At 42.2% G+C, this 14,864-nt stretch overlaps 1 protein-coding gene across 1 annotated transcript in view; it reads left to right on the top strand.

Moving 5' to 3' along the window:
* The window catches only part of LOC146981904 (transmembrane protein 132C), a 171,538-nt gene that overhangs the window by 78,166 nt on the left and 78,508 nt on the right, over positions 1–14,864 (top strand). The window contains exon 3 of the mRNA XM_085787535.1: positions 13,670–13,816. Coding sequence (XP_085643661.1) covers positions 13,670–13,816 — 147 coding nt within the window. The remainder of the gene's footprint in view (positions 1–13,669; positions 13,817–14,864) is intronic.

The raw sequence follows: 14,864 nt of genomic DNA, 5'->3' as shown, positions 1-14,864 counted from the left end.
CGGGGGGGGCAGTGTCGGAACAGCGGTGTTTCGAAGTGGGGGTATTTCGGAACAGCGGGGTGTGTCGGAATGGAGAGCCGTCCTCCATTCCGATATGCAACCGCACCGCTAGATGGGGGGAATTCCTACATATTATACCTTTAAAAATTAACACCAGTTTATATGACTCAGACTCTAGAGAGAAGGGAAACAGCTCAAAAAATGATCAACAACACATTAACATTTTTCATTTCTAAAGCAGCCCCTCGTCTGATGATCTGCACACGCCAGCCTTTGTTCCTCACTCTTCATTTATTGCCCTCTTTCCTCTCCTCTTCCCTTTTGCCAGTTTTCTAAACATGGTTTGCATTGATTTATTCTCCTCCACCAATTAAAAGCAATTTTGTGAGCATTAGAGTAAGCTATGCCGGGAGCCTTTTACTGCAGCAGGCTGTTCATTACCTCAGTGTGTGTGTGTGTGTGCGCGGCTGTGCCCTGTCGCTGTATGAACTCCTGGGTGGCTCAGTTATGCTTTTCTGGCTCTGTAAATGTGTCTGCACATGCATTAGCGTACCGTACGCAAAATGTGTGTGCATGCCTGTGTCGTACCATTCGTGTTTAGCTATACATAGCAGATGGGTGCTTGCTGGTACATGTATCTGAGATTCCCAGCACGTGCAGGGCATTAGTTCTCTGTTTGGAGGCTAAATCCTCATGTTGTTGAAGCAATGTCAGTTGCCTCTGCCACAACACGAAGCTTATCTTTTACCAACTCCCGTATCCCCTTGGGAAGAGGAGACATGGGGGCGCGGCAGTGGATGAGGGGATGAGTAAACGAAGGCAGAAAGCAACTGGCTGCTGTAAATAACCCTGGGCTCAGGGGGAAGGTTAAGATGGCCAATGCCATGCTGAATACTAAGTGTCATCCCCAGAGCCCCCGCGCCCAGCCTGTCCTCCCCCCATGCCAGCCATCACACCGCCGTGTCAGTGCACACAGGTCTCTATTTGTCAGTGACTATGGCCACCATCCAACCTGTTGATTGACACTTGCTATATTAATATTGCATAGGAACACCACAGGTGGAAGACTGGATGTTTTTTTGGTTTGAGTCAGGGAAAAAAAAACACTCAGCTCTTGCAAAGCTAAATGTCACCTACTGTAACTTTAGGCAAAACTAAAAAGATAAATTCCTCATTTCGCTCATGTTTACATATGGTTTTCATTTCACCGTTTGTTCATTTAAAGCATGTAACATTTGCAAAATAAACACTCTGACATTTTGAAATAATATTTTGTCTGTAAGACATGATTTAAAAAAAAAAAAAAGAAGCCTGGAAAAATAAATTAAAGCCTTCTTGTGAAAATCATCATTGCAGTGTTCCAGTTCACCACTGCATGTAAATCCAGACATAGAGTAGGAGCATAATATAAGAGAAACACTGGTACAGTATGTATATGTGCATATTAGGTAAAAAGTAGGCCTACATCTGTTTTTTACTAGGTTACTATGGTAACCTCCTGTAGTCCTCAGAGCTGCTTAAGAAACTGGATGTATAGTTTAAAGGACTTGAACTGCAGGTGCTCAGCTCTGTATTTACCCATTATCATCCATATCAACTTAAAGGGTAATTGCCATTTTTTACAATCTGGACCTTATCTCTAGCATAAAATACGATCATTTACTAAAGCTCTGGCTAGTTGAGCTAAAAATGGACCCGAATGCCGAAGTGGAATGATTATTATCAGAATGAGCCGGGCAGCGGTCGGAGATGACATCATCCAGGTCAGAGGTCAGTAGGTCAACCTACAGACCCTGGATGTTGATAACAGCTAACCCCGGACTCAGAGGGGAATACAGTAGCACTAGTGTATTATCACAAAATATTGAAATGAATGAGTTTCTCTGCAGATAATGTGTTATTTAGAGGCTGCATTCCGCTGCCCTGTAGACTCACATTAGGATATACGCGGCTCTCGGCTGGATCTAATTTCGTTGGAACGACTTGTAATGACACCAAAGTTATCTGGGTGAGTAAATGATCGTATTTTATGCTAGAAATAAGGTCCAGGTTGTAAAAAAAAAACAGTCTGGCTCTTCACTAAATCAGTTGAGGTACCCTTATGATTTAGGATCCTCACCTTTCACCTCCAACCAAGCACCACGTGAAACCAAAGAGTATAGACATCAGTATGTGATCATCGGAGCCACAGACGTCACTTCAGATTCTCATTTACTAACTATTTCCTCTGGGCACAAAACTATTTATTCCCCCCATTTTCTCAAATCTGGAAATGAAATGAAAAGGGAAAGAAGAAAAAAAAAAGGAAAACAAGTGCATGGGTAAATCTCTACTGCCAAAGGCAATGTTGTGACATTATCTTTTTGTCACAGCTTAACAGAGAGGCCTGCTCTGATGAGTATGTGTTTCTGTTTTTGTTGGAGCGTGTGCGTACATACATGTGGAAGCTATACACAAATGAGTGTGTGTGTGTGTGTGTGTATACGCACGCACCCGCACATTTTCCCATGCTCGTGCTTGTGAGTTTCAAAAGCGTTTGCTGTTGTGCTCAAAATGAAAGGCATCGTGTTTACCTACACACTCGTTCATCTGCAGATTAGCCTGCGGCTGCGTGCCTGCCCCATGCAGGAAAGAGTGGAAATACACACTTTCTAGCAGCCTTTGTTGAGCTCTGCTACCTGCTCGCTCTAAATAAGCTCCTCTCTAATACACTTTAATATCCCCCAACAAGGGATGATGCTGAAACTCATGCTGGAGGAGAGATTTCACAAACCTTCAAATGCACTAACTGCATGTTGCATTAATAAAGAGAGGTGCTGTTGTATTTGTTGAATGAACTTTTATTCTGATTTGATTGAAAAGCATCATCTCACAGTATTCTAAGGAACTCACACTTGACTATTGAGTATTTCTGTTTCTCTGTGCTGCTTTCTTTTCCTCTTGCATGGGTATTTTTTCCGCCTCGCTCGCTTTGCTCTTGAATGTCGTGAAAATCCAATTAGGTGGACACGTTCTGCAAGAACCGTGCTCCATGATAGCAATCATATGAATTCTTCATATGGGATTTTCACTGCTCCCTTTTTGTTGCTCACACCATGTCTACACAAGAGATAGAGTAATTGGCAAACAGATCTCCATACAGAATGTGTCTACCCTCTCGTTTATGGCCACTCAGCATAACAATGGGCACTTCTGTAATCTCTGTTGTGTGATTCAGAAATGAAAAAGCAATGAAATGTGTCTCCTGGCATGTAGAGAAAATGACTGCTACTGTGGGTAGAGCATGTTACCGGCACTTTGATGCTCCCCCATTGACACATGAGCAAAAGGCACATAATTGTCTAATGTACTGCTCTGTTTGGCTCTTATCACCGAGTCTTTTCTGGCAGGTCACAGCGTTTCCTTCAACAGCCACACTTCACCAAATGAAGCTAAAACTCCACTGGTCTATATGCTAACATTTGCATGGATACACGTGGGGAATCGTTAATCTTTTAGTATCATTTATGTTGACATTATGTAGCTTATAGAGAGCGGATGAATAATTCATACTAAGAGAATAGGCTGATGTGGGGCCAGCAGAGTGAGGATGTTATGTTTACCTGATCATGCTGACAGCCAGCAAACGTCAAAACCAAAGGTCTGTCTCGGCCTCGTGCTCTGTATTACAGTTTTCACAAAGGGGCTCAAAAGTGTTATGTTCGCACATTACATTTGAATCACTCCAGCTGTCTTCTCATTGGCATTTTAACTGTTGCATATCTCTGAGTACATGTCTGCACAGCCCACATGGCTTATTTTGGTCTCTTGTAACCTGTAGTTCTAAAGCATCTGTTTTCTTTTTCTGATGAATGGTTGAGATGAGCAGCATGACAGATGGATTTAAGTAACTGCAGAGCACAGTCACGCTTTGTGCCTGCAAACACATTGACTCAGTCACTCAGCCTCTTCCCTAACCTTCCTCTCTGCCTTTCTTTCTGTTTACCTTAACTCCTGCCTTCCTATGGCATACATGGCCTTCAGCATTTCTTTTTTCTTCTCTTCATTTTTAGTTTTGAAAAGGAAATGACATGAAAAAAGGGGAATCAACCAAGAATCAGCAGCCATGCTAGCAGCTCTGTGTTTATATGTATTCCTCTTTCATGCAGATCAGTCTAAAACAATGCAGCTCTCTGCACAGCTCTGGTTTCCTGCCAGTACTCAGAAACACACATTTAAATAGATTTGATGTGGCTGTTACTGGAAATCAGCCCCGTCTCCCTCCTCTGCACTGATATATGTAAACATACAGTACATAACATTTTCTATTAATAGAATTAAGATATATTGGTTCTTTATGCATTTGGTAAATCACACATTTTGATACTGGAGAGAGAACACTCATTTGTGTTTATTATTAAAATTCTATTGTAATGTGCAAAACAAGATTTGGCGATTGGGCCTCAGTGTGACCTGTGACGTCATCGAAAGGGAAAGAAGGTGTACAAGGTAAAACAAACTCCTCTAGACACTGATGGGTCTGGTGGTCTGAAGATAGGAGGAGCTGGAGATCTGGTTGTGACGATGAGCTTGGCCTGACTGCATGTCAAGAGTGGAGGTGATGAAGAAGAGGATACTGAGATCCACCTGGACATGAGGGGGCGGCTGTGGCTCAGGAGGTAGAGCGGGTTGTCCACTAACCGGAAGGTCGGTGGTTCAATTCCAGGCTCCTCCTGGCAACATGTCGAAGTGTCCTTGGGCAAGACACTGAACCCACACTTGCCCCCCGATGTACGAATGTGTGTGAATGGTTAGATTCCTGCGCTACAGCGCTGTATGAATGTGTGTGAAAGGGTGAATGTGACCAACAGTGTAAAGCGCTTTGAGTGGTCCAAGAGACTAGAAAAGCACTATATAAGTGCAAGTCCATTTACCATTTACCATGAGGACTGGAAATTAAAGGTGTACAGAAAAGAAAAATGAATTTGAGCCCACCGTGGGTCTTAACATTAGTGTAATAACTTATCTATCAGACGATGTAGCCCAAACTTTGTGCAAAATTCTATTTTCCAGTAAATCCAGGATGAAAGTGGGGTATTTTTTTCACATTGGATAATGCAGGCACACGAATTATGTGTTACGAGACACACACACCGAGCTCGGTCTCGCCCCAAACATTGAATATCCCGCCCGCTCGATAACGACCAATCAAATTCGTTTTCCTTACTCGGGTGAACTCGTGTTGCAACTCGTGGAAACTCGTAGAAGGAGGCGCGACAAACAGGACAAACGGCCATTTCTGAACACCTTTAACAGAATGAATGGGCCGCAGAAAATGCAGATGACAACAAGAGAGAACAGATCGACAAGGACCACTTGATTGGCTGGTTGATGTTGTGGTGAGAACTGATTGGTTGCTGAGTCAGAATCGTGGTTGTATTTCTGAATAAACTCCCACTAAGCTTCACTAATCACAGACATCAACAAAGTGAGTTTTTTTTCATTAACAGGCAATTAACATCACAAAGGAATACAAAAAATCATCTTGACATCTGTCACACAGAGATTTTATGCCAGAATCTCTGATCTTGCAGCAGAAAGTCAACTTTGCTGTTTCATGTTTGTGTTTGGTTAAGGTTATAGCAAGATTGTAGTTTTAAAAGACAAAATTCACACTGACTTCAGACACAACATTTTTACATTTCCTTTCATTGTCAATTTCAGCTGTGTTCCAAAGTGCTTTTGTTACCTGAACCTGAACCACAGAAGGCTCTGGTCTCTGGTGTGACCGTTGTGAGCTTGTACACCTGCTATTCAGCTTCTGCTGAATCCATAATGTTCATTATGTTTCTCTACAAATGTATTTGCTGTTGAAGTTCAGTTGTACTACAGTCTATAAATGAGATTTCTTGCAATAGGAGGACACTTGTGCTTAGACTTTGACATAATGCAACCTAGGTGATCCGTGGTCCGGCTGCAATAACCATGATAGACCAATCAGACTGACTGTCACCAAAATCATGAGGACACAGCATCTGTGTGTGTTTGTTAAAAAAAAAAAAAAAATCCACAAATTGCTTTGGTGTGATATTTCACAGGATAAGTCTCAGCTTTTGCTGGCATCAGGTGTCAGTAGGATTATCCATCCTCTTGACATCTTGAAAATCTGTATCAAATTTCATGGCAATCCATCCACTGGTTGTTATGATACTGTGGTGAACAGACTCCATCACATGATTCAGTTGTTGTTAAAGTGCCGCATTTTTGTGCCTGGCATCCAGACTACTCCAGAGTTTTTCAGACCGTTATACGGAAACTTCTGGAAACACTGTTTTACCTGGAAAACTCTGGTTATGTTACTGTATAGTGTGAACAGCAACTCCTGATTGGGTTTCTTCATCAGGACGAGCAGACAGTGGTGAAGGTAATATGTATAACAACGAAAGGTAGCACCACCAATTTGTTTAATCACCAGGAGCCAAATTGCATTGCTGAAGAACAGAGAGACACACACTTATGAACACACACCTACACACACACACACGCACACACACTAGTAATAGCTGAGAGGGAGGAATGGTGGTAAATACATCGATAACACTGCAATTCGTTTAAGAGATACGACCTGCTACACACACACACACACAATCAGTAAAAAGGATCAAAAATTCATTTCAGAATTTTTCAGACTTTGGAAAAGTTTCCATTCTCATTGTGCATTGGAGACATAAAATAAGTCTGTTTTGAGATGTCGCTTCGGGATTGGAGTGTAGGCGTTTGGCCTGATTTATTTTTTGTTTGCCACTATGTGTGTGCGTGTTCGCGTGCGCATCCGTTCCAGTGTCTGCTCTCACAGCAGTTACGGCCGACGAAGCAGTAGACTAGATGAGTGCAGTGCTTTACACTGTTCCATTAGCCATCAACCACAAACCATCACAATGTACTGTCCTCCTGCTGTCTTTATGCAATTCCCCCACACTGCAGATTCTCCTCTTTTCCCCGATCCCCACCGAGCCGTTGCATTCCCCTACACACTGTTTATGTAGGCAGGATGGCACAATAAAACAGGAAATGCCTCCTCGGGGAGCTGCCGATCGTGGATGCGTACGGCCCTCGGAGGAGTCGGTGGATGGAAATGGCCGGAATAGGTCACCAAACGCCGTGATGCATGTGAGCCAGGAGCGGGCCGACACAGCCAGATGGCAGGAGGCCACTGAGGTAACTGGAGTGTAGCCCGGGTCGCCAGACACAGACCACAGGCTGGGGACTCCCATTATCATCCAGCCTCAACCTTATTGGATTTCCCCCGGAAATGTTTATTTCTTTCACTGCCCCGCTGAGAAGTAGCTTTCCTCCTTATCTCATCACTATTTATTACGGCAGCCCTGCGGGGAGAATGGGCAGCACAGAGAGAGAGACAGAGAGAGCAGAGACACAGAGTCAGGAGAGGAGAAGAAATATACTGTATCTGCATGATTTTCTTCACTTTTTATCCAAGAAAGGGTCATGATGACATTCAGAATTAGGAATGGATCACTCTGTGTTTTTTGATTGCTGCTGTACTATCTCTGCACCTTCTTCTCTTTGTTCAGCTCAGACTTTTTCCAGCGCCGGTTTTCTCATGATTGCTGAGGATTTTTTTTGAAGAGTTGCCTCTAGTGTAACTTAAAAGTGTCAGCTAAATGCTCCCGCTTCTTTTTTGTTGCACTTTCCCCTTCTTCCCCTCTGTGGGCCATTGTCTCTTCGCCTCCCCTCTGGTTGTGTCGTACTTGGTATTCAGAACATTCGGTCTTGATTGTAACTCGGTGGCTTCACAGGGAACGATTCACAGACTGAGGAGAGCCCAGGTGCAATTGATACAAAGTGTTCCCTCCTCTTGCGTTTCCAGGGGAGTTCTCTCCAAATGCTGTGAGCCTTGCCCTTCACTCTAGTCTTTATTTGTGTCCTAGAATGCCACACAACAGAGTGATTCAGTTTAGTTGTATTATGTGCACACAAGACAGCAGGGGAACATAAAGATACCTCTACCTGAAGTGCACTTCATAAGTCTTTTTGTGTCAAATTGGTAGCATGATTCTAGTGATGGCAATGTTATTTTATTGAATGGTCTGTTCATGGTCCCCAGATGACAGACCTTACTGATATCCCAATTTTTCCATTTGCAACACAATCAGGTTAACATTTTTAGTCCTCATCATCATATCTTCTTGACAAATGTCACATAGATTAAAGGTATAATATGTAGGAATTCCTCCCATCTAGCCATGTGGTTGCATATCTGAACGTATTTTTGATGTTGCATTCACGTGAAATTGGGCAGACGTCAGACAGACAACAGACGCTGCATGTAACAGGATAAACAAGCGCCTATGTAAACAAGTGGTCCGCCAGCACGAGGCAAAACAATACACGTGACAATATGTTGTCATGGTGATGTTGCATTGTTTACCTGACCCACGTTTTACCGTCTTTCTTATTTGTAACGACTTGTAACAACTCATTCTAAGGTAGAAAGCTTTCATTTGTATGCGGGTGTGATTCCACTTCAGTGAAATACGTATTTATGAAAGCAATATTTGATTTTTGCTGATAAAAAGCCAAATAATGGTGTGTCCCAAATTGCACACTTCTGCACTTACACTTAATATTTTGAGTGCATAAGTGCGTTCACACTGAGCAGTGTGTGAAAATGTAGTGCGCTATGCGCACTCAATTGGTGCACTCAAACGGCCAGAAAATTGAGTGTGGATCGATGGATACTTTCCACACTTAACGGCCGCCATCTTAGTGACGTAGCGGAAGCACGTCACTACTTTTCAAACGGCGGCGGTTGCTTTGAGCAGCGACAGAGCTGACACCGGCGTAAATGTCTTTAAAAAACACTCGTAACAGCACAACAACAACACTAACACAATAAAACACAACTTAATAGCTCTTTTGGATCGGCAAAAAGCGCTGTCAAGTGTCGGCGATAGGGCTCCAACGGCCGGTTGCTATATGGTTGCGATCAGAATTTTAAAAAAATAGAAGAAGAAGCTGTCGAGTCATTTCCGGTCAGTGCGCAGCGGCAGTGTTTGATTTGAGACGGTACTAGCCTGTCGAAATTAGTGCACTGCACAAGGCAGTGCACTGCCTTACAGTGTACTGTAAAGCAGTGCACTGAGAGAAGTATGCGATTTGAGACACACCATAAGTTACATACTGGAGCTTTAAGGTGAAATGTGGTATGAGCATGCATCCTTGGAGTGTAACAGTAAGAGTAGGTTTCTGTAGTTAGGCAACTGCATACTTAATTGATATCATATAACGTGTTTTCAAATCGTAAGTACTTTTAACCTGTCATGATGTACACAAATAATTGTATTTCGACTTTATTCTTGACATTGTATGAATGAATGAATGAATGAATTGAATTTTATTATTGTGTCATGCATACACTTTTTCGCATGGGCTTTATTTCAACAAAAAGATTATTCCTCCTCTCAATTTCTTTTTCATGAGTGGCCTAATGCTCTTCCTTAGTTGCACCTGCAAATGTTGCTAAAATTGTCACTGTGTTGCGTTGTATTTAGTGAATTGTGTGTCTTGGAGTTTGATAAATGTACTCTGTTAAAGGGACAACAAGGAGTTTTGGAAAAGCGAAGCGTTTTCACACTACATTTATGAGCCCCCGCGCACCGTAGAATTCTTCGACCGGCACAAGACAGACTCATGTTTTCATTCATCAAGAATTAAAGTCAGAGGTTCAAAGAGGTTCAGTTACTGTCGTAGTCCCGACCATAAACGGCAATACGGCGGCGTTATTCTCGTGAGCATCCGAGAAACCGAAAGTAAGGAAACGCTGGTCGGCTCGCCCAGCATTTCCACCATTAATTAAAATAACAAAATAACGATAGAGACAAAACGATATATTTATCGAAAATGGAGCCATTAACAAGTGTGGGTAGCGTAGATTCATCCACATTAACGTGAGACTTTTTTATAATCAAATAGAAACTCCTCGTTGTCCCTTTAAATGTTAGTTTGAATAAATATGGGAATTTCTTAGTGTGTTATATTTTTAGGCCAGTGATATTTGAAGGCTGTCAGAGGTTACAGAATGAATCGAACAGTCACTGTAGTTGGATGACGGCTATTTAACCTAAAGGAGACTCCTACGCTGGCTGGTTACAAGGCCAAACTAACCATTAAGTCAATAAAAGACACTTCAGCCGTTCTCCAACAACTGCTCTGTGAGCTTCGATATGGTCTGTGGAGTAATGACTGGTTCCCCTCTGAGACGCAACTGTGTTTAAAACATTCTGAAGCCTCACTGGAAACCGCTGATAGACATCCTGATCACTGAAGTGTAAAGAAACCAGATACAAGACCCTGCTGCTCCCTTTGGGACAAGAGGAGGATGGTGCATGAGCTTTTTGTGTTACAGTTGTATGCTCACTGCTAGTAAGTTCCTCCTCAGCACTTCCTTTCACTCAGGCTTAAACGGTGGATCTTCTATTTAGTGGGGAAATAAAATCCACCCTTGGACTGACATTGTGGGCTTTTATTTTGTGACATCCTGTGTCTTATTTGCAGTAAGGTTAAAATGAAGTGTTGTAATTTCCTTTTTGGTGTCGACACTCTTCCACCACCTGTAATAAACACGTTCAGGCAATTCCCTGCTATTTCAGTATGGTTGTGTTTTGCAAGCAGGTTCTTGGAGGAGGATTAACAAAGGGGGAACATAAGTACAGAGTGTAGCCAAGACTGTGTGAACACTGAGTGTTTATAGGGTTGCATACTGTATAACATATCTTGTGGCTGCTTCAAGGGTCTTGCTCCTGGAGAAAATCAATGTACTGTATTGTGCTAAAACTCTATTTGACCAGTAATTCAAAGTATTGTAAATAATAATAAATAAATACAAATCATCAAAACATGAACAAATGTCTAATACAACTTTTTTAGTGTGGCATTTATGCTCAGATGTTTGTTATACTACAACACTATGGACTAAAGTAGAACAAAAACAGATAGAGCAAGGTTTCAAGTCCAGTTTAAAGGGATAGTTCAACATTTTGGCAAATTAGCCCATTGCCATAATCGCTATAGTCAGAGCAGTAGGTTCTTTACCTAGAGGCGTGAGCTGTCCCTGAAGGCAACTGTTTTGCATGAATTTCCCTCTAAAACAACTCTGTCTGGTAACGTTCTGTTATTATCTCATAGCATGGTGAATGTGCAAGTCACAACTTTTCCATCAGAGCGTTTTGGAGTTGTTGGATTGTGTATTTGATGTGTTTGATGAGGGAAACCAAGAAATCCCATTAGCCCACTGTCCCTATCCCTTTAAGGTCTGTATTTATTCACTAACATCCCATGTGAATCTATAGCATCTTGATACATAAAGCATAATAAAGGTAATGTAGTACAAAGTCACTGCAATAGTGTAAGGTATCAAGAACTGCAAAAAAAAAAACAACAAAAAGTGAATCCATGTGTTAGGACTCAGTAGAATGTTTTCATTAGAGCATCCTGCCTTGTAAATGACCACGTCTTTCAACCTTCATGGCCACAGTTTATGATGTCGGTTCCCTGTTGTAAATTTGTCTGCAAGCTTCAACTAAGATGAATGTGATGACATCACAAGGGTTATTTTTCAGACCTGACAACGCTGCCCAGAGTCCACAGAGACATTATACAGCTGTTGTACACAGCCTGAGTAGTAGCCTACTACCCATAACGTAGAATTACTCATGTGTTCCCTTTTAACATGAACTCTATATTTCAGTAGCCTACCTTGTCAGTTCAGCGCTGACTTCTATACTGTTTGTATTTACTGCAGCAATTATTTCATCTTCTCTTCCTTTGTAAAATGAAATCTTAAAAAAAGAATGGCAGATTTGTTTTGCCATCCCTACGTTTGACTATCTTTTGTGCCATTAGACTGACCCATACAATTACAAAGAGATCCTCACATCACAACTACTGTATGAGCACAAGGCAGCGTCAGAGGATAGCTGTTTTAATTTCAGCAAACCTATAGCCTTTTGACTGTCACCCTCTGGTCAGGACGCAACCACGGAGCCGAATAAATCACACATACAAGTGCGACATCAACCCCTACACACTTAGGCATTCTGCTCATCCCTACATTCACCTTCTCTTTGTTGACTGAGAAGGAAAAACACGGAGCCAAAGTCACTGCTGAGAGATGATGAATGCTTCCAGGGATGTTTTCATTCATAAACCCTATATCTGCTGCTGTTGTCAAGTCCAACACCTTAAAGTTCACCTCACGTCACACATGCTCTGAAAGATGGTCGCGGTGGCAGGAATTTATGACTCTATGGTGACCCCGGCTGACACACGGCTCATCTCTAAAGACAAAAATAGACAAAAAATATGTAATATGTTGTCTGAATCTAAACATCAAAATGTGTAAATGTCTGTTGTCACACACACACAACAGAGAGGAAATCAACAGGGGGAAAAAGACATTAAACATCTTATTAACACTGCAACACCAAACACACACACATTATGCACTCACACATTCACAGTGACCCTCATGTGGTGTGTTTATCTTCAGTCTCATAGAGATGGGAAGCATACCATCTGTCATATTACCCATTTTCACTTCACATATAACCCCCTTCACAACATGATAAGACATCACATCAAAGAAAGAGGCTTGACTGGAGAGGGCAGACACACTCGTCGGCATACAGACAGGCAATCGCATAGTGCATGTTAAAGTGCAGCAACAAATTCAAGATGAAAGCAAAGTCCCATCTTGGTCTCATCTGCCAACCTGGTATGGATTGGATGGGGAAAGTGATTGGGCCTTCTGCTATAATTTAGTCTTCTCTTCAATCCCACGACTTCGCTGCCACTCTCACACCGAATCACACAGGCCTTTGAGCATGTTATAGTATGGAACATTACTCTTAAGTTTTTTTTTTTTCCCATGTCAACACTTTCACCCTTCAACCCAGTCACTCTTCTGTACAGTGGATATGCTTCATAAAATGGGTTAACGTAAGGGGAGGTTTTCATTTCCATTTTTTTTAATGGACATTTCCCCCTTTGTACTCTATGCCGAGCTAAGGACATTGATGGTGTAATTTTCCTGCAGTCAAAGAAATCTTTTCATAATGTCCTATTCACACTGCAGCAGAGTGAATCTATTACTTAGGGAGGTAAAAGAGGGGCAGGAGAGGCATAATGGTGCAGTCACATCCCACTTATACGTATCCTTATACAGTATCATGGCAAACAGCATATACACAACATATTACTTCAAAAGAGAGTTTTCTTTTTCTTTTTAGCATATTTATCCTCTAAGGCAGTTTAGGATGCACAAATCACACATTAGAATAGCAGGTGTTTTGGTCACTTGATTAACTTGTGAAAGACATAAGATAAGAGACACATGTTTAAAACAACCAGTTGTCCTCTTGGGAAACAAAAACAATATGATCAAAACCGGGATAACAGCTGTGACATCTTTTGAAGACAACACGGTGCAGTAAACCATCTGGAAGACGTGTTTCTAGACAGAGTGAAGGTGGAGGGATGTGGGGTGGTGTGGGGGGGGGGGGGCAGCTGCTATGCATGGATCAGCTGGAGACATGCAGTGATTCACTGAAACGTGGATCTTTTCAGGAGCAGAGGAGAGTCTTCATAAACAAATGTTTCTCCTTCTCCTCAGAGTGAAGTTGAAAGAAGGAGTGACGTTTCTTGGGGCTCGTCCAAGCAACCCGACTCAGTGGATGGTGAGCCAGGATGTGAGGAGCGAAGGCCACCGGGTGGTGACTCTGCACTGTCGCAGGAAGGAGTCCAGCTATGATCAGCAAAGGTAAGCACATCAGCGAGGCCACTTTGTCAAGATTTTGGGGACTGGTTGAGTGATCACTTACCCTTACTCGAGTAATAAAAAATAGGAACACCTCCTCAAAGGATTATCCACCACCTATACTAAATACATTTTAGCTCTGTGTTTACAGTTGCCTTTATATCTCTACGGTGGCCCTGAGAGGTCAACACTCTGCAAAGACATGGCAACACACAAACACTTCAGAAACTTCAGAAAACATCCTCATAAATTTGATAACACATTGCGCTGAACCACTCCCAAGGTTGTGCCACTGGAAATACATCAATTGTGTGAAAGGACTGAAATTGCTGTGTGTATTTGCTTCTGTTCTCTGTAAATGACCGTGTGTTCAGCTCTCAGGGCCTCTGTATCCAGCAGACACAGGCCAATATGAATGATTATTCAGAATACTCAAAGTCCAATATTCACTTGCTTCTATCACTGTTTTAGTCTCTACCAACTCCTGAGGAAATGCAGGTATTTAGTAGTTAACTGAATTGTTCACTATAGCTGGCGAGCTGTAAACCAAAACAATGAGCTCAAAGACATTACAATTCTCAGTAGAATTGAACGTAACAGCAATCAGTAAGTGATAATCCCATATGAGCTACGGAGGCTAATGGGATTTCTTGATTTCCCTCATCAAACTCATCAAATACACAATCCAACAACTCCAAAACGCTCTGGTGGACAAGTTGTGACCTGCACATTCACCACGCTATGAAATAATAATGGAACGTTACGAGACAAAGTTGTTTTCGAGATAAATACAGAGACTGTTTGCTGAATAACTGTCCCTGAAGGCAATGCGCATCAGCGGTTTTGCATGAATTTCCCTCTAAAACAACTCTGTCTGGTAACGTTCTGTTATTATCTCATAGCGTGGTGAATGTGCAGGTCACAACTTGTCCACCAGAGCGTTTTGGAGTTGTTGGATTGTGTATTTGATGAGTTTGATGAGGGAAACCAAGAAATCCCATTAGCCTCCGTAGCGTAGCTCTGAGCAGCTCGCAGCTCTGCTCCGCCGTTC

Source organism: Trachurus japonicus, chromosome 9 (assembly GCF_045865225.1).
Source record: "Trachurus japonicus isolate A0001 chromosome 9, Traja_1.0".
Lineage (NCBI taxonomy): Eukaryota > Metazoa > Chordata > Actinopteri > Carangiformes > Carangidae > Trachurus > Trachurus japonicus.
The sequence above is the reverse complement of the archived record's forward strand: the minus strand, read 5'-3'. Positions and strand labels throughout refer to the sequence as shown.